General features: G+C 50.5%; 1 protein-coding gene across 4 annotated transcripts in view; it reads right to left on the reverse strand.

Moving 5' to 3' along the window:
* The window catches only part of MPP1 (membrane palmitoylated protein 1), a 70,423-nt gene extending 53,820 nt beyond the window's left edge, over positions 1 to 16,603 (reverse strand). The window contains exon 1 of one of the 4 annotated variants that reach the window (XM_043522857.1): positions 15,953 to 16,603. In XM_043522857.1, the coding sequence (XP_043378792.1) occupies positions 15,953 to 16,054 (102 nt within the window). In that variant the 5' untranslated portion in view covers positions 16,055 to 16,603. Of the gene's footprint in view, positions 1 to 10,512; positions 10,835 to 15,952 lie in introns of those variants that run through there. The other 3 variants (XM_037909136.2, XM_043522858.1, XM_043522859.1) reach the window with 3 other exon arrangements.
* Positions 16,604 to 23,567: the final 6,964 nt, after the last annotated feature.

A 23,567-nucleotide genomic window follows, 5' to 3' on the forward strand; every position in this document is an offset into this window, starting at 1 on the left:
CAGTGCTGCAAATCAGGACTATGGTGCATTGGCAGAGCTGTGCAGATGCCAGGCCTGGACTCCCAAGGAGCGCTGCAGTCAGGATTGCAGGGCAACGGCAGAGCTGGGGAGGACACCAGACTTATTGAAAGAAGCCATCTTTGAAAGCCCAAAAAATCTCCAAGAAATTAAAAAGAGCCGAACAGGTTGCTCCTGCCAAATTTGTTAAATACGTTCAGACTACAGATCCTGAAGCCAAGCCTCAGCCCCAGGTCATGCACATTGCTGTTACAAGCCCCAGGAAAGCCTGGCTTATGGCGAAAGGGAGAATAGCTAGAATATCAGGTAGGGGGCCAGGTCTGCAATCCAGACTGGGGAGACAGAGGGACAACTAGATGCTCAGGGGCGGTGGGTGAACCTCCCCTTCGGGGAGGCAAGCCCGCAGCCTCGCCCCTTCCGCCTGAGGCACCACTTGCTGGAGCCCCGAGCGCCCCCCCCCCATGGCCGGAAGAGCCCCCGCTAGCTTCAGGGGAGGGGCCTCAGGGTGGAGCATGGGTGAGGCCACAGCCTGGGTTAGGGGAGACTTAGCCTCTCCTGGCCTACAATACCCGCCACCCATGCAGATGCTTCTGGATTCAGGGAGCAGACAGATGGCGGGTGATGAGGAAAGACACACGGTGAAATTGCCCTGGGCCACTGGACAGAGGAGGGGGAACGGAACCATTCTGAGGCAGCAAGCAGACATGCTGCTCCCTGTTTGCCTTCTCCAGCAGAGCCAGCAGGAACCTTTGGGAAGCTGGAGGAAGTCTCACTGTGGCCCCAGTCAGAGTTCAAAGTATCTCCGGGGAGCAGAGTCAGCATGGCTTCCCCTCTTATCTCTCCTTGCCTTCCTCAGCATATATGACACAGCAGGATTCCAGCACATCAGCAACCCTCAAACGCCAGGCTCAGCAAAGCAGCACATTCCAGTCAGCAGAGCACAGGCGCTGTCACAAAGGTTGGGACAGCCTAGGAACCTCCGCCCCTCCCCAACCCTAACCTTTGCTTTCAGCTGAGGAAGAGACAAAACACGCATTTGAATACAGCTCAATGAAAATGTCTATGCCTAGGAACAAAGCATGCAGGCCACACTTACAGGCTGGGGGACTCTATCCTGGGAAGCAGTAACTCTAAAAAAGATCTGGGGGTCTTGGTGGACAATCAGCTGAACAGGAGCTCCCAGTGTGACACGGTGGCTGTAGAGGGGTGGTCACCCACTCCTGCCTTAAAAGGCTTAAAACAGCCCAGGGAGAGGGCTGTGGCACGAAAGGAAAAGCGGGGCTGATTGGAAGAAGAAGCCTCAGCTGGGGGCCACACCCCAATCAGGCAGCAGCTGGCTTAATCAGGGCCCAGCTGGCCCTTATAAGAGGGCAGTGGGCCAGGAGCACAGAGTCACCCTCTAGCTGAGGAGGGAGATGGGCCTAGCTGCCTGAGTGCTAAAGGGTACTGGAGCGAAGCAGGGCTGGGGAAAGGCCAGAGGAGCTGCAGAGCTCCGGGCCGGCAACTTCCCAGGCGACAGGGCCTTGTACAAGGCCCCTGGAAGTACTGGGTTACAGGGGAAGGCAGCAGGTCCAAACCCCCCTTGCCTATGATGACTGGCTTATACACACTGCAGTTGGCCCCAGTGAAAGGAGGCTAGATGGTGACTGGCAGTAGCCCATAGGCTGAGGCAATGTGGGGATAGAGGGTGCGGGTTCTCCGGGGAAGGGAGACCCAGATCTGTGGGGTATTGCCTGGAGGGGCAGCAACCCAGGTAAAAGGGCACCAGGGTCTGGGAGGGACATGGGGGCAAGCAACAGCGAGACACCGGCAGAGGGCGCTCCGGAGCTGTTAAAAAGGGCTAATTCCCAGACAGCCAGCAGGAGGCGCCACTGGGTGAGTCTGTGCCCCGTTACAGTGGCCAAAAGGGCTAATGCTAGCCTGGGATGCATCAACACAAGAATCTCAAGTAAGAGCAGGGAGGTTATTTTTCCCCTGTATTTGGCCCTGGTATGACTGTTGCTGGAATCCTGTGTCCAGTTCTGGTGCCCACAATTCAAGAGGGATGTTGATCAATGGGAGCGGGATCAAAGAAGGATGAGAAATCAAGCCGTACAGTGACTCAGGAGCTCAATCTATTCAGCTTAAAGAGAAGATGAAGAGGTGACTTGAACACAGTCTATGAGTAAGGCTGCGAATCTTTCATGGAGGTCACGGAAGTCACAGATCCCGTGACTTCCAGAGGCTGACCCCAGGGCTGCCCAAGCAGCTGGGGCAGCCCTGGGGCCAGCTGCACCAGTCGCTGCTCCAGCGGCCCCAGGCAACTGGTCCCGGGCATTGCCCTGGAGCAGCGGTCTGAGAGCAGCAGCAGCGGTGCCCCAGGCTGCCTCCACCCGGAGGAGCAGCAGTGGTGGTGCGGCCCCAGGCCACCCCCCACCTGGAGTGGCACCAGGGCCCTGGGCCCAGAGTGGTGGTATTGGGGCCACAGGCCCCCCTGCCCTGCCTGGAGCAGTGGTAGTAGTGGGGCCACAGGCCGCCCCCACACCCTAGAAGCAGCGGCGGCAGCGGGGCCCTGGGTTGTCCCCCATCCCCAGGAGCAGCAGCGTCCGCTGGAGTACCGCCACCCCCCCCCAAGCAGGTAAGATTTAGTTAGGGGTATTCTTGGTAAAAGTCACAGACAGGTCAGTGACTTTTACTAAAAATACCCATGACTAAATCATAACCTTATCCATGAGTACCTACATGGGGGACAAATATTTAATCATGGGCTCTTCAGTCTAGGCAATCCAATGGCAGGAAGCTGAAGCTAGACAAGTTCAGGCTGCAAATAAGGGGTACGTTTTTAACAACGAGAGTAATTAAACATGGGAACAATTTACCTAGGGTTGTGGTGGATTCTCCAGCACTGCCAATTGTTCAATCAAGATGGGATCTTCTAAAAGATCTGCATTAGAAATTATTTTGAGGAAGTTCTCTAGCCCATACTATACAGGAGGTCAGACTAGGTGATCATAATGATCCCTTCTCACCTTGGAATCTATGAAACTTTACGAACACTCAAATACAGTGGATCACTTCACCTTCCTCCTGAAATGCAGACACCTCGGGGGTGGAGCTCAGCAGCTGTTTCACAGAACACTGCAACACCGCACAACAGTTTAGGTTGAGAAGTGAACAATAACATCAGTGGACTCTACAGGGGGAGCATTAGGACAGAAGAAAGTGCATAGCTGGTATTATGGCCAGGACAAGGGAGCACCCCACTCTGATTACAGCTCCCACCTGCCCACTAGTGACAATAGAAACTGAGACAAAAGAGGCAGGAGTGACCGCGGGTCTTTTACAGCTGGTGCACAGATGCATTGTGGGAGAGTTGGGTCCCATCTCAGAAGAATTAAGCTGCTGTTTGTACATTCTTCTCTGTTACTGCTCCATTGATGGCACTAGCATATAGATGAGAGAAAAAAAGGATTTCAGCTGAAATCTAAAAGAGAGACAGAGAAGTGATGAGGCAGAGAGACACAGGGAGGCTGTGCTGGACCGCGGGGCTGCAAAGGAGAAGGCACAGTGGGAATGTGCAAGAGATCCATGGGGAGGTTAGTGCTAGATGAATGGAGGGAGCAGAGACAGGAGTGGGCAGCGAGGGGCAGAGGCAGCTGATGATGAGCCAGCTGCAGGAGGTTGGCACACCTGTTCCAAACCTCTCATCGTCTTCCTAGACCAGGGATCGGCAACCTATGGCACGCTGCTCCCTGCCGGGTCGCAGCCGCTGGGTCCCAGCCGCCGGCCCCGCTCAGCCCACTGCCGAACCCAGACCAAGACCCCAGCAGGCAGCAGCGTGCCATTAAAAATCCTGCCCATCCCGGGCCACTCTTCTCCTCCCCCACCCTCCCCTATGGGGGCAGCGTGAAGCAGCTTGGTTCTGCAGGCTCCTGCTGCAGGGCAGGCAAGCTTCCCCCTCCCCAGCCTCTTCTGCTGGCGTGCTGCGTTCCTGCCCCTCCTCCTCTCCTTCCCTGCCACCAATCAGCTGATGGCCCTTGCAAGGGAGGGGGAGAAGCAGAGCCACAGAGCGGGGCGCTCTGCTCCGGGGAGGAGGCAGAGAAGTGGTGGGGATGGGACTGTGGGGATGGGGCTTTGGGGAATGGGGGTGCAATCGGGGCATATCCCCTCCAGCCCCCTGCCATGAGCCGCTCTGGGCAGGGGGCTGGAAGCACCCCCAGGACCCTAGCCCACACCCCCAGCCATCTGTCCTGACCCCCTACATCTCCCCACAAACACCCAGCCCTCTGCCCTGACTCCAGCACCCCCCCATAACCCCAGCCCTGACCCCTGCGCCCCCCTCATACACACCCAGCCCTCTGCCCTGACCCCTGCGCCCCCCTCATACACACCCAGCCCTCTGCCCTGACCCCTGCACCCCCCTCATACACACCCAGCCCTCTGCCCTGACCCCTGCACCCCCCTCATACACACCCAGCCCCCTGCCCTGACCCCTACGCCCCCCTCATACACACCCAGCCCTCTGCCCTGACCCCTGCGCCCCCCTCATACACACCCAGCCCTCTGCCCTGACCCCTGCGCCCCCCTCATACACACTCCAGCCTCTTGCCCTGACCCCTGCGCCCCCTCACACCCCATGCCCGGACTCTTGCACCCCCCACACATACCCAGCCCCCCCACACCCCATGCCCTGACTCTTGCACCCCCCACAATCCCACCCCCATCCTGAGCACCAAACGGGAGCTCCTGCACACACACCCCCACACACACATTCCCACCTGCACCCCTCGCACCAAATAGTAGTTGTCCTGGTAAGCACTCCACACCCAAGCCTCCTGCCCCAACCCTGAGCCTCCTCCCTTATTCTAGCTCCTGGCCAGACCCTACATCCCAACCCACAGCCTGCTCCTTCACCCCCAGCCCTGTGCTCAGTGCACTCCCACCCTCAGCTCAGTGCAGAGAGAGAGGAAGAGAATGGGCTAGAACCAGGGAGAAGGTAGGTATGCACTATGTGGGCAGGTCTGGGATCCCAGACCGGCAGCGGGCTGAGTGGGGCTGGCAGCCGGGACCCTGGCTGGCAGGAGCTGGCGGACAGCCCCACTCAGTCCGCTGCCGGTCTGGGGTTCTGGCTGCCAGCCGCTTGCCAGCTGGGGTCCCGGCCGCAGGCCCCACTCAGCCTGCTGCCAGCCTAGGTGAACAGAACCCCAGGCCGGTAGCATAAGATCAGCATTTTAATTTAATTTTAAATGAAGCTTCTTAAACATTTTGAAAACCTTGTTTACTTTACATACAACAATAGTTTAGTTATATAATATATAGACTTATAGAGCGAGACCTTCTAAAAAACGTTAAAATGTATTACTGGCACATGAAACCTTAAATTAAAGTGAATAAATGAAGACTCGGCATACCACTTCTGAAAGGTTGCCAACCCCTGTCCTAGACCCTAACCGCCGCCTGTTGAAACCACAGTCAAACAAGGAAAAATTACAAGAGAGGCCAAGGCACCAGGGTAGAAAGGGAAGAGGAAACAGGCATGCTAACTGCTCTGCTGCTGGCAGATGGGGCTAATACAGCCCCAGATACATCCTCTTTACTAACATCAACACTCCAAGGGGCTGCCACAGCCAGGACCAGCCATGTTGGGGTTAAACAGGAGCACTAACCTTTCTAAACCACTAGGCCAGCTTGTTTCTACCTTAAGCATTGGCATTAAATAAGTCGATGCCCAAGTATCAGCAGAGGTAAAACCAATAGGAGCTGTGGGTTAATAAAGAGACCTGTAATGCAAAGCAGTTACTGTGTTTCCAACTCTCAAAGCTTTCATGAGTCTTGCAATGTTCAGTGTGTTTCTTAAAGCCCCAGCTCCTGGAGTTCCATGAGAATGTCAGCTAAGAACATTTCTAGCCCTGGTGGTCCCTGAGAAGGGTTTGGAAAAGTGATCTCATAAAGGCTTAAAACCCAGAAGCAAATAAAAAGACCCCAAAGGTGTTATTTTTTTTAAATCTCATTATTTTGAAGCCAATCTCCTGATTTTTCAGGGCCTGGCTCCTGTATTTTGGGTGACCTGGGGTTGGCAATCCAGTAACCTCAGAGTTAGGAACACCAGAGTTACGAACTGACCAGTCAACCACACACCTCTTTTGGAACTGGGAGTATACTATCAGGCAGCAGCAGAGACCCAAAAAAAAAAGGCAAATACATTACAGTGCTGTGTTAAATGTACACTACTAAATAAATAAAGGGAAAGTTTTAAAAAGATTGACAAGGTAAGGGAAAAGAAAAGGAGTACTTGTGACACCTTAGAGACTAACCAATTTATTTGAGCATAAGCTTTCGTGAGCTACAGCTCACTTCATCGGATGCATACTGTGGAAAATACAGAAGATGTTTTTATACACACAGACCATGTAGACTCCCTCCTCAGGCCCTACGCTACCAGCACTCCCAGCTACCTTCGAGACACCACTGGCTTCCTGAGGAAACTACAATCCATCGGTGATCTTCCTGATAACACCATCATGGCCACTATGGATGTAGAAGCCCTCTACACCAACATTCCACACAAAGATGGACTACAAGCCACCAGGAACACTATCCCCGATAATGTCACGGCTAACCTGGTGGCTGAACTTTGTGACTTTGTCCTTACCCATAACTAAATCACATTTCGGGACAATGTATACCTTCAAATCAGTGGCACTGCTATGGGTACCCGCATGGCCCCACAGTATGCCAACATTTTTACGGCTGACTTAGAACAACGCTTCCTCAGCTCTCATCCCCTAATGACCCTACTCTACTTGCGCTATATTGATGACATCTTCATCATCTGGACCCATGGAAAAGAAGCCCTTGAGGAATTCCACCATGATTTCAACAATTTCCATCCCACAATCAACCTCAGCCTGGTCCAGTCCACACAAGAGATCCACTTCCTGGACACTACAGTGCTAATAAACGATGGTCACATAACCACCACCCTATATCGGAAACCTACTGACCGCTATTCCTACCTACATGCCTCCAGCTTTCACCCTGACCACACCACACGATCCATTGTCTACAGCCAAACTCTGCGATACAACCGTATTTGCTCCAACCCCTCAGACAGAGACAAACACCTACAAGATCTCTATCAAGCATTCTTACAATTACAATACCCACCTGCTGAAGTGAAGAAACAGACTGATAGAGCCAGAAGAGTTCCCAGAAGTCACCTACTACAGGACAGGCCTAACAAAGAAAATAACAGAACGCCAGTAGCCGTCACCTTCAGCCCCCAACTAAAACCCCTCCAACGCATTATCAAGGATCTACAACCTATCCTGAAGGACGACCCCACACACTCACAAATCTTGGGAGACAGGCCAGTCCTTGCCTACAGACAGCCCCCCAACCTGAAGCGAATACTCACCAGCAACCACATACCACACAACAGAACCACTAACCCAGGAACCTATCCTTGCAACAAAGCCCGTTGCCAACTGTGCCCACATATCTATTCAGGGGACACCATCACAGGGCCTAACAACATCAGCCACACTATCAGAGGCTCGTTCACCTGCACATCTACCAATGTGATATATGCCATCATGTGCCAGCAATGCCCCTCTGCCATGTACATTGGTCAAACTGGACAGTCTCTACGTAAAAGAATAAATGGACACAAATTAGATGTCAAGAATTATAACATTCATAAACCAGTCGGAGAACACTTCAATCTCTCTGGTCACTCGATTTCTCATCTCAAAGTGATTATCCTTCAACAAAATACTTCAAAAACAGACTCCAACGAGAGACTGCTGAATTGGAATCAATTTGCAAATTGGATACAATTAACTTAGGCTTGAATAGAGACTGGGAATGGTTGATTCATTATAAAAAGTAACCTATTTCCCCTTGTTTATTCCCCCCACCCACACTGTTCCTCAGATGTTCTTGTTAAACCCTGGATTTGTGCTGGAAATGGCCCACCTTGATTATCATACACATTGTAAGGAGAGTGATCACTTTAGATAAGCTATTACCAGCAGAAGAGTGGGGTGGGGGGTGAGAAAACCTTTTGTAGTGATAAACCCCCTTTTTTTTCATGGTCTGTGTGTATAAAAACATCTGCTGTATTTTCCACAGTATGCATCCGATGAAGTGAGCTGTAGCTCGCGAAAGCTTATGCTCAAATAAATTGGTTAGTCTCTAAGGTGCCACAAGTACTCCTTTTCTTTTTGCGAATACAGACTAACACAGCTGTTACTCTGAAAAGGTAAGAAAACTGTTTCTGTGATTGTTTCATTTAAATTAAGATGGTTAAGAGCAGCATTTTTCTCCTGCAGAGCAAAGTTTCAAAGCTGTGTTAAGTCACTGTTCAGGTGTAAACTTTGGAAAGAACCAGAATGTTTTGTTCAGCGTTACAAACAGCCTCTGTTCTGAGTTGGTGCTAGCAATGAAACAGAAGCACTAAGGGATCGTGTGTAATGGCCTTACCAGGCCTGACTGGGTTAGGGGGATGTTGACCATAGGGACAATGCCACAGCCTGCTCAGTGTAAACCTCCTGCCTAGCACACACACGCAGCATTGTTGTTCTGAAGCTTTGGCCTTGTGTAGCTTGTGACCTCTCGAGAGTCAGGGCAATGACGGCTGCTTATGCAGGGCTCTCAAATCCCTCTGAGGGAGAGGAAACATCTGCAGGAGGGCTCAGAGTTCAGGAGCACTGTGAGGAACCAGCTGAAGTGAAAATACAGACTGAACGCCAGCTCAGCAGAATCCAGGCAGAGGGAACAAGGGTTACTGCTGTACTTCGCTGGAAATGGGAACCAGGTCAGGTCAGAGCCCAGGGTCACCTTGTCCCACATTAGAGATTCAGGCTCAATTCCTCTGGGACGACACAGCTCCTGAGGTGAATGGAATAGCTGTGTAATGGGTGGCAAAGGAGGGGGCACCAGGAGCTGCTACTCTGTACAAAGTGGCCTTGATAGTGCTTTGCAGATGGGCCATGCTGCATTGGGCACGCTGGTGGAAAAGTGCCCTGCTAGGACCACATGTTCCAAGGGATGGGGGGAGCAGTGCATTTACTCAACCACTAAATATACCAACCCTGCCCCCAGCACCTCACTGAGAGCAACACAGAGCAACCAGATCACCCCCTGGATCTGGACCCAAGCGCTGGAGTGTCTGAAATCCAGACCTGAATTTTGCAGTGGGCCCCCCCATTTCTAAAATGGGCTGAACCCAGATCCCAGGCTGGAGAGGGGATATTCTTTGGAAAGGCCAAAGAACTCTCACCCCTCAGCTCACACAGGTCCTGGGGGAGGGGAGGCGTAAGCAGCCCCAGCTTAGCAAAGGAGGCCAAGCTCCTCCAGCCAAATGCTGCCACCCTTGCTGCAGCGGCAGGGAACACACACGCTGGCAGGCAATCAAACATTAACTTCACAGCAATTAGATAATTTGAACAGCCCTTGTCCAAAGATCAACCAGAGAATGGTACACTTTGCTAATGCCCCTGCCCCACAAAAGGGGATAAAGGCCATCTGCCTCCACTACCTGCTTCGCTCTCAGTTACTTCTTCAGGTCAACTTTGAAAGAACAGGACTCCCAGGGGAAGCCCTGATTAACAAGGGCAGATATAAAGTCACCCAGCAGAAACCCAAAGGTGATGCTGGCTCTCTACCCACTTCAGGCTGGCACAGGGACCCAAGGAAACAGCTGTGCAGCAACAAATGAGGTCAAAGACACACACAGGCCTAGGTCTCTCTTGGATTCACCGCCAGGCAGGGATCACTACACAGCCAGCTGCGGACAGGAAGCAGGCTCCACTGCACGCGTCTACTCCCTTCACAGCACCCTTACCGCTGCCTGATTGCGACGGGCCGTGGCCACACACAGACACCACAGCTGTCAGCCAGCAGCCCTATCAGGCACTGGGAATTAAACTGCCATGCGGGGGATGGATGATGTTGCTCAGGGTACGGTTAAAGGGACACAGAGCCCTTCGCACTAAGCTCCCCAGTTCAAACCCAGCCCAGGCCAGCGGAGGCTGGAAGCTGTTGCCAGGGGTGCTTTGTGGATCCCAGCCCAGGGCCACATGACCAAGCACCCTACAAACCAGCAACACCTTTGGCACATCAGACCATAAGAACAGCCACGCTGGGTCAGACCAATGGTCCATCTAGCCCAGTAGCCTGTCTGCCGACAGCAGCCAATGCCGGGTGCTTCAGAGCGAATGAACAAAACAGGCAATCGAGTGATCCATCCCCTGTCATTCAGTCCCAGCTTCTGGCAGTCAGAGACTTAGGAACACCCAGACCAGAGCATGGGGCTGTATCCCTGCCCATCCTAGCTAATAGCCATTGAGGGACCTATCCTCCACACATGCCCCCTTCACAGAAGCCCCAGCAGATGCCAAGGAACAAATGGGCAATGGAGACAGAACTCCCTCTTGCTGGAGCCCCTTGGCTCAGGGCTGAGGCATGCTGGCAGGGCAAGGCAGGTGGGGGAAGCCTGACCACTGTGCTTACCCTAGTGAATTAGGAAAGGCATTCTGTCTTCAGGGACCTCCTCTTGCCTTCTGCAGGATACAAATAATCCTCTTGGGGAGCCACTCAGATCCCAGGCAGGAGGACGGTCCCCTGGGCTGCCAGCCTGGCACCTTTCTCCAACAAGAGACACAGCCCAGCAGCCACTCATCCCAGAATCCCGGCCTCCACCTGGGACAGAGGGCAAGGGCAGAGCCCCAACACCAACCTCCACTCCCTCTAGCAGAGGACCACTGGACCAGCCCACCCTCAAAAGCCTAGTGTTTCAAGAGCACAGGCTGCCCCCACCACCTGCTGTGACCAAGCAATTCACAATAGCACAACCCAGCCAGTCTCTCCTGCCCCTCCCCAACATCCCCGTGGCACCCGCTATCTGTGCGCAAAGACAGCAGAACCTCCCCACACCTTACCCTGCCATCTGGTTACTGATAACAAGGGGTTACTTGGAGGCATAGGACCATTCCAAAGGGCCAGTGCTTCACAGCCATCTCCTGTGTCTGCATGTGACTGCAGCAGGAGGGCTTTGGCAGACTGGGACAGAGAGCTCGTGGTTTCACGGGCCGAGAGGTGGGAAGAGCACCTGGCTGCAATGCACGATCCAGTAGCTAGAGAGAGAAGAAGAGGTAGCACGGAGCCAGGAGAAACCATGGAGACCGCACCAATATCCCCACAGCAGTAAGCACAGGTGAAAGTGTTAAGCATCAGTGTACGAGGGGCCAGGGACCCGCTCCCTTCACCACCAGTACAGGGATCCATCAGGGAGCCCATTGCGATTGAATTATTATTTAAAGCACTTTCAATTTAAAAAAGTGTTGCAAGTAGGGCAAAACTGCCCATTTTGACCTTTTTGGAGCAGAACATTTTGATTTTCCTTTTCAAAATGACTTTTCATTGCAATTTCCTTTTATTCTGAAAAATAGTATGAAATTTTTAAAGATGCAAAATTGGAATGCTTTGATTTTGTCAAAACAAAACATTCTGATCGACTCAAAGTGATTTTTTTTTCAGCATTTCAGCTCACAAGGAATTTAAGATTTTTGTTATTTTTATTTTCGATCCAGAAGAGAAGACATTTTGAAATCACGAAACTCCCCTTGACGTACCCAGTTTCTCCACAGCCCTACCCAACACCCAACCTCAGAACTTCTGGCCTAAGAGCTTTGACATTGGCTTAAGTGGAAGCAGGATGAGACCGCTGAATGCATTTGAGGTTGGATCTGTTATTAGCATTTTACAAAAAGAAAAGGAGTACTTGTGGCACCTTAGAGACTAACCAATTTATTTGAGCATAAGCTTTCGTGAGCTACAGCTCACTTCATCGGATGCATACTGTGGAAAGTGTAGAAGATCTTTTTATACACACAAAGCATGAAAAAATACCTCCCCCCACCCAAGTATTACTCTGTATTCAGTATTACTCTGAAACTGTAAGGAAAGTGATCACTTAAGATGAGCTATTACCAGCAGGAGAGTGGGGTGGGGGGAGAGAAAACCTTTTGTAGTGATAATCAAGGTGGGCCATTTCCAGCAGTTAACAGGAACGTGGAGCAGCAGTGGGGGGTTGGGAAAATAAACATGAGGAAATAGTTTTACTTTGTGTAATGACACATCCATTCCCAGTCTCTATTCAAGCCTAAATTAATTGTATCCAGTTTGCAAATTAATTCCAACTCAGCAGTCTCTCGTTGGAGTCTGTTTTTGAAGTCTTTTTGTTGTAATATTGCGACCTTTAGGTCTGAGATTGAGTGACCAGAGAGATTGAAGTGTTCTCCGACTGGTTTATGAATGTTATAATTCTTGACATCTGATTTGTGTCCATTTATTCTTTTACGTAGAGACTGTCCAGTTTTACTAATGTACATGGCAGAGGGGCATTGCTGGCACATGATGGCATATATCACATTGGTAGATGTGCAGGTGAACGAGCCTCTAATAGTGTGGTTGATGTGATTAGGCCCTATGATGGTGTCCCCTGAATAGATATGTGGACACAGTTGGCAACGGGCTTTGTTGTAAGGATAGGTTCCTGGGTTAAAGACACTCTGATGCAGAACAGGGCATAAAAAGGAAAGACTGGGAGCAGACTCATAGTGGGTATAAACTGTCACAGCTCCAATGAAGTCTCTGAGGCCGCAACAATTTACACCTGCTGTGGAGCTGGCTGTGGGATTCCAGACTGGTGAGATGGGGAGCAGGAAATGTGAAACCATTTCTTTGGTTTGACTGAAGTACCAAAACCCCTCTTTCCACACAAGATCATTCAACTTTCCTCATGGTGCCAGATTTCAGCCACCAAAAAGAGAGAGAATCCAGAGTTCTGGATGAAAGCTCACATTTAACTCACTCATGATGGGTGGTTGTGTTTCTTTCTATTGCTTTATTGAACAACAGGGTGGGTTAAGGATAAAATTTCAGTTTGGTCACCAATTTCCTCCCTGCTTCTGTGGGTTTAAAAAGAGAAGCAGTCATTGCTCAACTGTGCGGCTTTACAGCCTGAAAGCTACACACCCTAAGAGTGCTGAGATTTCTGAGCATTTCTGGGGATAACGGGCCACATCCTCAGCTGAGGTAAATTGTCATAGCTCCATTGACTGCACTGGAGATACCCCAATTTACACCAGCTGATAATCTGTGGCCCTGAAGCAGGAGGGCACACTGCAGATGTTTTCTTAACCAATGCCACTGCCATTCAGCCAGTGCTGTTGTGTGTAGGGTGACCAGACAGCAAATGTGAAAAATCGGGACCGGGGATGGGGGGTAATAGGATTCTATATAGGAAAAAGACCTAGAAAATCGGGACTGTCCCTATAAAATCGGGACATCTGGTCACCCTAGTTGTGTGTGAAGCCTGCCACACAATGATCATTGTCTCAGGAGCAGGAATTAGGAGGCATGTGCAAGATTGGCCTGCCCCAGTTTCCCAGGGCTAAAATCCATTGCCACATCTCCTTCAGCCTGATGTGTGGACCTGCTTAACTGAGGTTGCTCAGCAGCTAAATCAGCTCATGTGACAGGCAGTTCCAGTTCAGACCAGCTACAACTTTGCAGCAAAAACAAGAAAGAGCCTCATTTTAGCCTGGAGCTGCAGCTTTCCTCCTCCCACTCAGCTACCCATTCCCTACCCAGGGCAAAATGGCAAATCCTTTTCCAAACTAACTTCACATGCCCCCCCGCCACCCCGGGCCCCATTCCTATCCACCCAGAGAGGAGAGCCACCCATGAAATGTTGCAGTGTGATGACAACAGGGAAACAGAGCAGGACAGTTCATTACAGATTCAAATACAGCTGTCAGCCCCTCAGCTGTCCCCCAGCCCCACTCAGAGATCTAAGGGCAGTGAATACCACCTCCTTCCCTCACACCCTGCTTTTGCATCTGCAGCTCTCCCTACCCTCAGATTAGGGTTTCCTCACTGTACCCTGGGCTGGGGGCTCCAGAACCAATCAGTGCTGCCCCCATGTCAGCCAGGGAGGTAGCGTAGGAGTAACACAGAGCGAGCACTCCCTCCCTCCCTGCTCCTGGATCTTCAGCCACAGCACCCCCCAGCTCTAACCCTGATCCCACTCACACCAGTTTTACACTGCTCTAATGCCACTGTCTTCAAGGGAGTCACTTCGGAGTCAAATCAGAGCAAGCAAGAGTGGGATGAGGGCCACAATCTCTGCCAGCCCCGGGGATGGAATGGGGTGGGGAGGCAAGTGACCTGGATTCCTAAACACTGATATCCTTGGTGTTGTGAAGAGCAGCTTCACTAAAGCCAGCCTCAACCCTTCAGTGACCTCACAGAAAAGGCTACACACGCCCAAGGGCCAGAGACTGGAGTGAATAAGAACCGAGAGACTTTGCAATAAGCACCTCCCATCTGTGGATCTTGAACCAGGAGAGGGATCGTTATCCCCATTTTGCAGATGTAGACACTGAGAAATGGAGCGGTGCAGAGACTTGCCCAAATTCAGACTGGGAGACCCAGACCTCTTAGCTCCCCATGCCCCTGCTTTGCCAGCTGTAGGGAGGGAAGTGAAATGTGATTGGTGCTGTACCACAAATGTACATCAAACTGCTTGGTCACGTCAATTCTACCCTAGGGAACTTAGTAGCTAATGCACCATCTACATACCTGATTCAGAACACAGCAGCTAAGGCCGGGATGCCTTCTGCTGTGGGGTCATTTGGGCTGGAACTGTAATAAATACATTGGCTTCTCCAGTACAATAAATTCCTATCTTGAAAAAGTCAGCCAGCCAGCACCACCAGCATCCAGTCCAAAGTGAAGGCAATGGAAGCACCAGTGAGGTTAACAAGCACTAGACATGCCCCACAGGGAAGCTGTTAGCGTCTTTGCCTGGTGACACCTTCAGCCTGCAGGGACCTGTGCTCTCTGCGTGTCCTCTGCTCTCTCCATGATTTTTGCCTCAGGAGAATGCCAGAGCCCAGCCTACAAAGCTCAGGAGAGTCCCTGTTTGCAGGAGAAGCTGTGCAAAGTGGCATCTGCTTTATTTGTTCGGTCACTGCTGTTTGCTTTCCCTCACTATACTTCTGACTGGTGCTGCTCAGGGCATGCTGAAGTGCCATTGCACACAGCTCCTCTGCTGGGACACAGATGCTGTGGAATCTCAAGTCCCCACAAACCCACCCCTCTCATAGCAGACTGGGTCACACAAGGGAACTAGGGGTGGCATAAAACCCTCCCTCTAAACCAGTGGTTCTCAAACTTTTGTACTGGTGACCCCTTTCACATAGCAAGCCACTGAATGCAACCCCCCTTATAAATTAAAAACACATTTTTATATATTTAACACTATTATAAATGCTGGAGATGAAGCGGGGTTTGGGGTGGAGGCTGACAGCTCAGGACCCCCCATTTAATAACCTCTCAACTCCCTCAGGGGTCCCGACACCCAGTTTGAGAACCCCTCCTCTAAACATCCCGACAGTACAATTGGCCCATCTCCCCTCACTGCTCAATAAGTGTCCGCCCCTCTAGTAAATGGGGGAAATGTATGATGCTATAGGCTGCGGGTCCCCAACCCTTGGAAGGTACCCCCCATAACAGACTAAAATTATATCCAAAATAAGCATTTTAATTGCATCTTTCCTAAATAGGGGTTTGAACATTTGTGGGAGGGGAACATTTGTGGCAACTTCTACCCCCTTCCCAAAGGCCTTGGGATGAGGGGCACAGATCCTGTTGCTTTGTATACTGATCTCCCTCTCCCCCCTTGAAATAGCGTGTCCGGGTGAGGGGAGCCCCCAAACATAAAGTGTCCTGGGGCAATCACCCCCCACTGTAGGAGACCTGGCTGCTAGCGGCCCTAGGCACTGTACCCGGCTGCTTGCTCCCTGGCTGCCGCAGCACCCGGGGCCATGCTACCCTATTGCGGCTGCCTGCTGCTTTCCCTGCCCCCGGGAAGCGACCCTCTTACCTCAGGCTTGGGCCGGCTCTGCAGCAGGTGCTCCAGGTACAGGTCGGAGAGCGCCGTCCGCATGCTGTTCACACTGTGGCCCCGGCTCGACTTGAGGGTCATGCCGAGCTCTCTGTTGCCACCCGAGCCGCCTTCTTTGCGCAGCGGCCGCTCCCACGCCGACTCCAGCCACCTGAGCCGGTTCCCCTGGCTCCAGCAGAGCGGGCCCGCTCCCCGCTGCAGCAACGGCTCCAGGGCCGGCTCCAGTCCCTGCGCAGGCTCCTGGGTGCAGCCCCTGCCCTCCCCGGCCGCCTAGCGCCGGGACATTAATTCATTCGAGCCGACTGGTGCCTGTAAAGCTGCTGCGGGGGGCGGGATCTGGGGCTGGCCGGGCGGCTGCGCTCCCTGCCTGCGGGTTCGGGGTGCTGCAGCCAGCCGGGCAGCGTGAGGAGCCGAGCCGGCGGGGAAAGGAAGCGCCGGGCTGCAGCGAGCTGGCGAGCTGTCACTGTCACTCCCCCTCCCCGCCCTACAGGAGGAGTGTCCAGGCCGGGGAGGCCGCGGCCCCTGCTCCTGCTGTGGGCGGAGAGACAGACCCCAGGAACCCGGAGAGAGGCGGCTGGTAGGGGATGCCCGCTCTTTCCGCGCAATGGCTCCCCTCCCTGCGCTCCTCCTCCGTGCACCAGAGGGGAAGGAAAACAAACAAACGGGCAGGGAGAGGCAAAGGGGACGCACAGCTTCCCCCCACCCCCAACAGCCATGCACCCCCTCAATCCCAAACCCTCCTGCCCCGTCTCCCCCACCCCAAACAGCCATGCACCCCCTCCAATCCCCATCCCCTGCACCCCCAAACAATAATGCACCCCCTCCAATCCCCATTCCTCCAGCCCCATCTCCCTCATCCCCTGAACAGCCATGCACCCCCCAAGTCCCATCCACAAACCCACTGCTACTGCCCTCTATTCCCAGACATCCCTGCCCCTCTCCCATCCACATCCCCCCTCTAGTCTCACAAAATGCACCCTGAAATCCTTCCACCCTGCAGACATTCATTCATATCCCCAGTCCCCCAGCCATTGTACCCATAAATCCAACCACTGCCACCTGAATATTGCTCCTCCAAAACCCATGTGCCCCCAAGTCAGCCAGGTGCCCCCCACAAAAACCATCACCACAGCTCAGATAATATCTACTCCTCCAACATCCAACTCCCCCAAAATATCAATCCATCCCTATCTCCAAATACCCCCCAAATCCAGGTTTCAGAGTAACAGCCGTGTTAGTCTGTATTCGCAAAAAGAAAAGGAGTACTTGTGGCACCTTAGAGACTAACCAATTTATTTGAGCATAAGCTTTCGTGAGCTACAGCTCACTTCATCGGATGCATACTGTGGAAACTGCAGAAGACATTATATACACAGAGACCATGAAACAATACCTCCTCCCATCCCACTCTCCTGCTGGTAATAGCTTATCTAAAGTGACCATTCTCTTTACAATGTGTATGATAATCAAGGTGGGCCATTTCCAGCACAAATCCAGGTTTTCTCACCCCCCACCCCCCCTTTCCAAAAACCACACACACAAACTCACTCTCCTGCTGGTAATAGCTTATCCAAAGTGACCACTCTCCTTACAATGTGTATGAAAATCAAGGTGGGCCATTTCCAGCACAAATCCAGGTTTCCCCCCCCCCAAAAAACACACACACACAAACTCACTCTCCTGCTGGTAATAGCTTATCCAAGGTGACCACTCTCCCTACAATGTGCATGATAATCAAGGTGGGCCATTTCCAGCACAAATCCAGGTTTTCTCACCCCCCCACCGCCATACACACAAACTCACTCTCCTGCTGGTTATAGCTCATCCAAACTGACCACTCTCCTTACAATGTGTATGATAATCAAGGTGGGCCATTTCCAGCATAAATCAGTCATCTATCTCCACTCCCTCCCCGAGGGGAAGGAAGACACAAAACAGTCCCCAGCCCTGTGTGTCAGAGAAAGAAAGAAAATGATGGGGGGATGGGAGAAAGAGAGAGAGCTGGGGTAAGTGGGTGCTCCAGAGGGAGCAGGGAGACGGATGTACTGTGCAAGAGGGGATTAGATGGGAGCTGGGCGGTGGGGGGGAGGGGAGGAAGCAAGACAACAGTAAGTTACTTAGGCTGTGAGCTCCTTGGGGAAGGAACTGCCTCTGTGTTCGTACAGCCCTTAACGCAGTGTGGTCCTGGGCTCGCCGCTACTACCTGGCCCTAGTCCCTCTGGCACTAAGCCCCAGGCTGTGCTCTGCTCTTTGGTGAATGACACTTGGATCTCTCTCGCTCCTTTGGTGCAGAACCTGTGTGCTGGGCCTACAGTCTCCCACTACATGTCTCATCAAATGGGAGGAGATCACGAGGTGAGATCAATCTAATAACCTGCCCAGAAATGTGAGGTCCCACTCCCTTGGGATATGCTTGGCTCACCCCCTACCGTGCTAAAACCTTCCCACAAGCAGCAGATATTTGGGTGCTCGCACTGACGTGAAGCACAGGGCCTGGGCAGCAGGAGTCCAGCTCACCCCTTGTGGGAGTGTCTAAACCCCTTGTCTGCAGCCACTGTCTGACTGCACTCCCAGCCCAACCCCATCACTACTTTGGGTCGAATGAAATGTTTAATTTAATTTTTGAGGGTGTTTTAACCTTTTATTTTTTTTAAACTGAAGTAAAATTCAAAATTCCATTTGTTTTGAATGGAAAAAATCAAAGCTTTTTATTCTGAAAATGTCAAAATGAGCCCTCCAATCTTTCTGGATTTTTTTTCACCAAAACAGTTGGGAAATTAGCCATGAATTTGTGAAATGTTTCCATAGATCCGAACCTGCATTTTCTGATGGAAAAAAGTTTAGTTTGAAAATTTTTGCCCAGCACTAAATGAAAAAGCTACAGCCTCTGAAACGAGAGTCACAACGGTCTTACCATTTCAACCCTCAGGCTAAGAGACCCGAACAAAACAAGCCCACTGCTCTGTACCCTTCAGGCACGTGATATGGACATGCGTGATGTATGGCCATAGATAGGAATCAACTGTAAAACTGGAACGCAAAGTCTGAGGGTGTTGAGATTTGCCCGCCCATCCCACAGACAGGCCCAGCCATGAGGTCTGGATGCTAAGCCCAGCTTTCCTGAAGTCTGGAGGTATTCAGATCTGGTGTTTTGGTTCACACTCATCTCTAGATGCAAGGTCAGCAAGTCTGTGCTTGCACCATCTCCCTGCAAGCTGATAGGGCTTTCATGCCTCTTTGGTCACATGTGTCACCTTGCCCAATGCTGAGAGGCATTTGGTCCGGGAGAGTGGGAGTTGAATGGAGAGTAAGAAGACCTAGCTTCTATTCTCAGCCCTCCACTGACCTTGTGCAAGTCATTTCCCCCTGTTCCCGCTCCCACCCTTTGTCTGTTTTGTCTGCTTAGATAGTAGGAGACAGCTGATACCCTGAAGAGCTTACAGTGTCTAGTACAAGGAGACCTTGATTTTGGCTGGGACCTCTAGCTGCTAAAAGTCCCTCATGTCACAGTGCAGCCTGCTTGGGAGGGACAAGCAGCAAGACTCAAAACTGCAGCCAGGAAGGTTTAATCCCATTTAAATGGCATCTTTTAAAAATAAATATTTTAAACAAGAATTAATCAAAGCTTTTGTATACAGTTTTGTGGGGCTCACAATCAGTGCCTTTGAGCAATGTGTGGCAAGAAACCCTCCCCTTTATGTAGCAGAGCCATGTCCTGACTGATAGAAGACAGATCTGTCAGTGTGCTTGCCCACAGATTAAGGCATGGACACGAGCAGGGTTTGAAGATCTATGTACTGGTAATGGCACCAGAGGAAGATGAGCTGACAAACCATTTTGCTCATTTAATGTGATCCCTATTAATAACAGACTATCAGAAAGTAGAAACTGAAGATCTATGGATTTATCTATACAGAGACCCTCAGAAAAATTAATCTGAATTAACTCAAGGTGTGAATTTAAAGTGGATTAGTTAAATCACATTAAACCCCTGTGTGGATGCTCTTATTCAGAATTAAAATGACCTTAATTCAGTTTAGTTTAATTCCCCTCAAGTGAATTAATTAACCTCAAGTGAATTAAGCTAAACTGAATTAAAGTCATTTTAATTCTGAATAAAAGTATCCACAGAGGGGCTTAATGCAATTTAACTAATCCACTTTAAACTTATTTCAGGCCTGGTCTACACTTACAGTTGATGTCACCACAGGTCTCCACTCCTCTGACCGACAGAGCTAGGGCAACCTCAGTCCCAGTGTACATGCAGCTTCAGTTGACATAGCTGCCCTTGTGTGGGGAGATGGTGGTCTGACTCGGACTGAAAAAACCCTTCTCTTGGTGTAGGCTGTGTCTACACTGTGAAATTATACTGGCATAAGTACAGTGATGTAGCTATGCCAGTATAGTGTTCCTAGTGTAGACATACTTTCAGATTAGCTTTTCTAAGAGTTATTTGGAAATATGAAATTCAATGTGGGTGTTGGGAGAATGTTTTTCATTAAGATAAAACCACCACTGTGAAAAGGAAATAAGTAACAGCACAGGCTAATCTCCTATCTGTGGAACACAAACACTTAGAACTTCCTGGGGAGGCTTCCTTCAGTGGGGCCATGTGCACCTCGGCCCAACTGGCAGCTCGTCGCTGGACTGAGAGGACATAGACACATCTGGAAGTTCCTCTGATCTCTTCAGTCCAAAAGAACCCTGAGAAACCAAAGGAGAGAAGAGAAGAATGTAAGTCACCGAAGAAAGGAAATGGGGAGAAGAGGAGGAGGAGGAGGCAGGAAGGGGAAGGAAAATAAGGGTAACGAAGGGTAATGAAAATAAGACTCAACTTGCTGTAACTACAACTTTCTCCTGCTTGATGGAATAAGGCTTCTGGCCGTGGCATTTAAAAGCCAGAAAGTAGTGTGAGTTGTGGGGGGTTGGGACGAAGAAGAGAAGGCCTGTTCTAGGTGACTAGAACTATAAATCTCTCAGAGGATGGGCCAGGTCCGCAGCGGGGGCCACCGGTCACACCTCCTGAATGGAATAAAGCAAGACTGCTTAAGGGACCAAGTGTAGGGCTTCTCCACAACAAGGCATCCAATGCCCTGGCTCTGCAAATGCTGTTTTTCAAAGAAAGGAAATTAATTGTTCTCCCTGCCCCAATCAAACCATCTCACTGGAAACATACTCCATAGAGAGTGGGGGGGATGCATCAGCCATTGCTGTTCTGTGTAGGTTCTTATATCACACTCCTCCCTGTAGTAGCTGAATATCTTCAGTAGCACATTCAGCAGGGTGACTAACACCTGGCACTTGGTGTTTATTCTCTCAGCCTCTTCCCAGGGGATGAAGCATGTGCAGTGGAGTGTCTTGTTAGGGTGGGGTGTTTTGGGGGGGTGATGTATTTATGTTAGAGAGGCAGGTCAAAGAAGTTCACCTTCCACTTGGAGCAGAAGGTACGTGGGGAGTGTGACGGTGCCCCCCATAAGGCTTTATGGAAATATGCTTATGAATGTATATATGACATAACTAGAATATGTTTTATGCTACATAGCCCATGTAATGTATCTCTGTAAAGGTTATGATCTACTGAATCTATTAATCCTATTTGTATGCATGTATCATTTTTGTATTCAAAGTCATGAATATTGGGTGTGTACTGGCTTGATTTATAAGTAGCCTTTGGAAAGCATTTGGTCAGCTTCTTGAGAAAGGAATGTGCAAATTAAGTGCCCAATCAAGAAGCACTTAAGGGACAATGGATCTTGGAATGCTCCAATCCACATAAGAAGTCTACTTGAGGATGTTCAAGGTAGCATGTGACCCATGGCTGCTACCTGTAAGTTCTGAGTCATGCATGGACATGTGACTGGCCCATTTGACACCAAAACTCCATTTTGTAGCTGGAGTCTACACATGGAGAGGGAGGGGTGTCCACCCACAAGAGAGAGCCTATTTAAACCCCTGGGAAACCCCTCCATTTTGTCTTCAGCTTGCTCAAGAGATAGCCTCTCCACTCCTAAGGATACCTGAAAGAAACTGGAACGAAGGATAGTAACTACAGGGGGTGTGAGTGATTGCTGGACCCAGACTAGAAGGAGACTAGTCTGTAAAAGAAAGCTTACTGGAATTCCTCTAAGGGTGAGGTTTTTATCTGTATTCAGTTTTGTTAGACATAGACTTGCGTGTTCTATTTTATTTTGCTTGGTAATTCACTTTGTTCTCTCTGTTACTATTTGGAACCACTTAAATCCTACTTTCTGTATTTTGTAAAATCACTTTTTACTTATTAATTAACCCAGAGTATGTATTACTACCTGGGGGTAAGGGGGGGCAAACAGTTGTGCATATCTCTCTATCAGTGTTATAGAGGGCGAACAATTTATGAGTTTACCCTGTATAAGCTTTATACAGGGTAAAATGGATTTATTTGGGGTTTGGACCCCATTGGGAGTTGGGCATCTGAGTGTCAGACAGGAACATTTCTTTAGCTGCTTTCAGTTAAGTCTGTAGGTTTGGGGCACGTGGTTCAGACCCTGGGTCTGTGTTGGAAGAAACTGGCATGTCTGGCTCAACAAGGCAGGGCACTGAAGTCCCAAGCTGGGAGGGCAGGGGCAGCAGGGGTAGAAGTAGTCTTGGCACATCAGTTGGCAGCCCCAAGGGGGTTTCTGTGATCCAACCTGTCACAGTGGCATCGCGAACAGGATCTATGCACAGCTGATTGCTTTGAGACACTGGTAGTGATTTTCAGTGAGTTTTAAATGTGGTGGCTGGAGAACAGACAAAGTGGTTACTGGTTTGTTATTTTCTGTTTGCTTATTTCGGGTAAAGGAAATAGGGACAGAAAAGGAAGCAAAATAAATAAGAGTGAAGATCAGAAGAAGCTAGAACTGCACAGTTTGCAAATTACCCAGAAAGCCTGAACACGGGGTGCTGGGAAAGTCTCTGTTACCTAAGAAGCCCCTGAGCTGAGTACATCCCAGTTTCAGTGAACTGCAGAGGGGGCATGGCCCAGCACAAGAAAGCAGGAAAATGACTACCAGTGAAGCAGCTACTAAACTAGTGCTGGCTGGACTGGAAGCAGAAGAGAAGGTAAAGGACCAGGAGTTTCAACTGAAACACAAAGAAGCAGAGGCAACTGAACACAGAAAGGCTATGGAGGCAGAAACAGCCAGGGAGGAGGCTGCCCACAAGAGAGCTATTGAGGCCCAGAAGCATGAACTGGCTGTTACGGAGTTGAAGAGAAAAACCCTCCAGCTGCTGGCTCCACTTCCCCAAAAATCCACAAATGGGAGTGACTACGTCCACAGTATGATGAATCCAGCAATATTGCCGAATATTTCATCATCTTTGAGACTGTGCACCCTCCATGCGATCCCTGAAGATCAAAAGGTGACCACTGTGGTTGCAAAATTGACTGGCAGAGCCCTGGACATATTCAATAAGATGCCTATTGATGATGCTTCAAACTATGGTAAATTTAAGGAACTGGTTTTGAAACAGTTTCAGGTTACACCTGAAACCTACAGGCTTAAATTCAGGAGTCTTAAGAGGGGATCTGGATTGAATAGTGTGGCTTATGTAAATGAAATGAGAGATTTGGTAG

This window comes from Chelonia mydas, chromosome 9 (assembly GCF_015237465.2).
Source record: "Chelonia mydas isolate rCheMyd1 chromosome 9, rCheMyd1.pri.v2, whole genome shotgun sequence".
In the NCBI taxonomy this organism is placed as follows: domain Eukaryota; kingdom Metazoa; phylum Chordata; order Testudines; family Cheloniidae; genus Chelonia; species Chelonia mydas.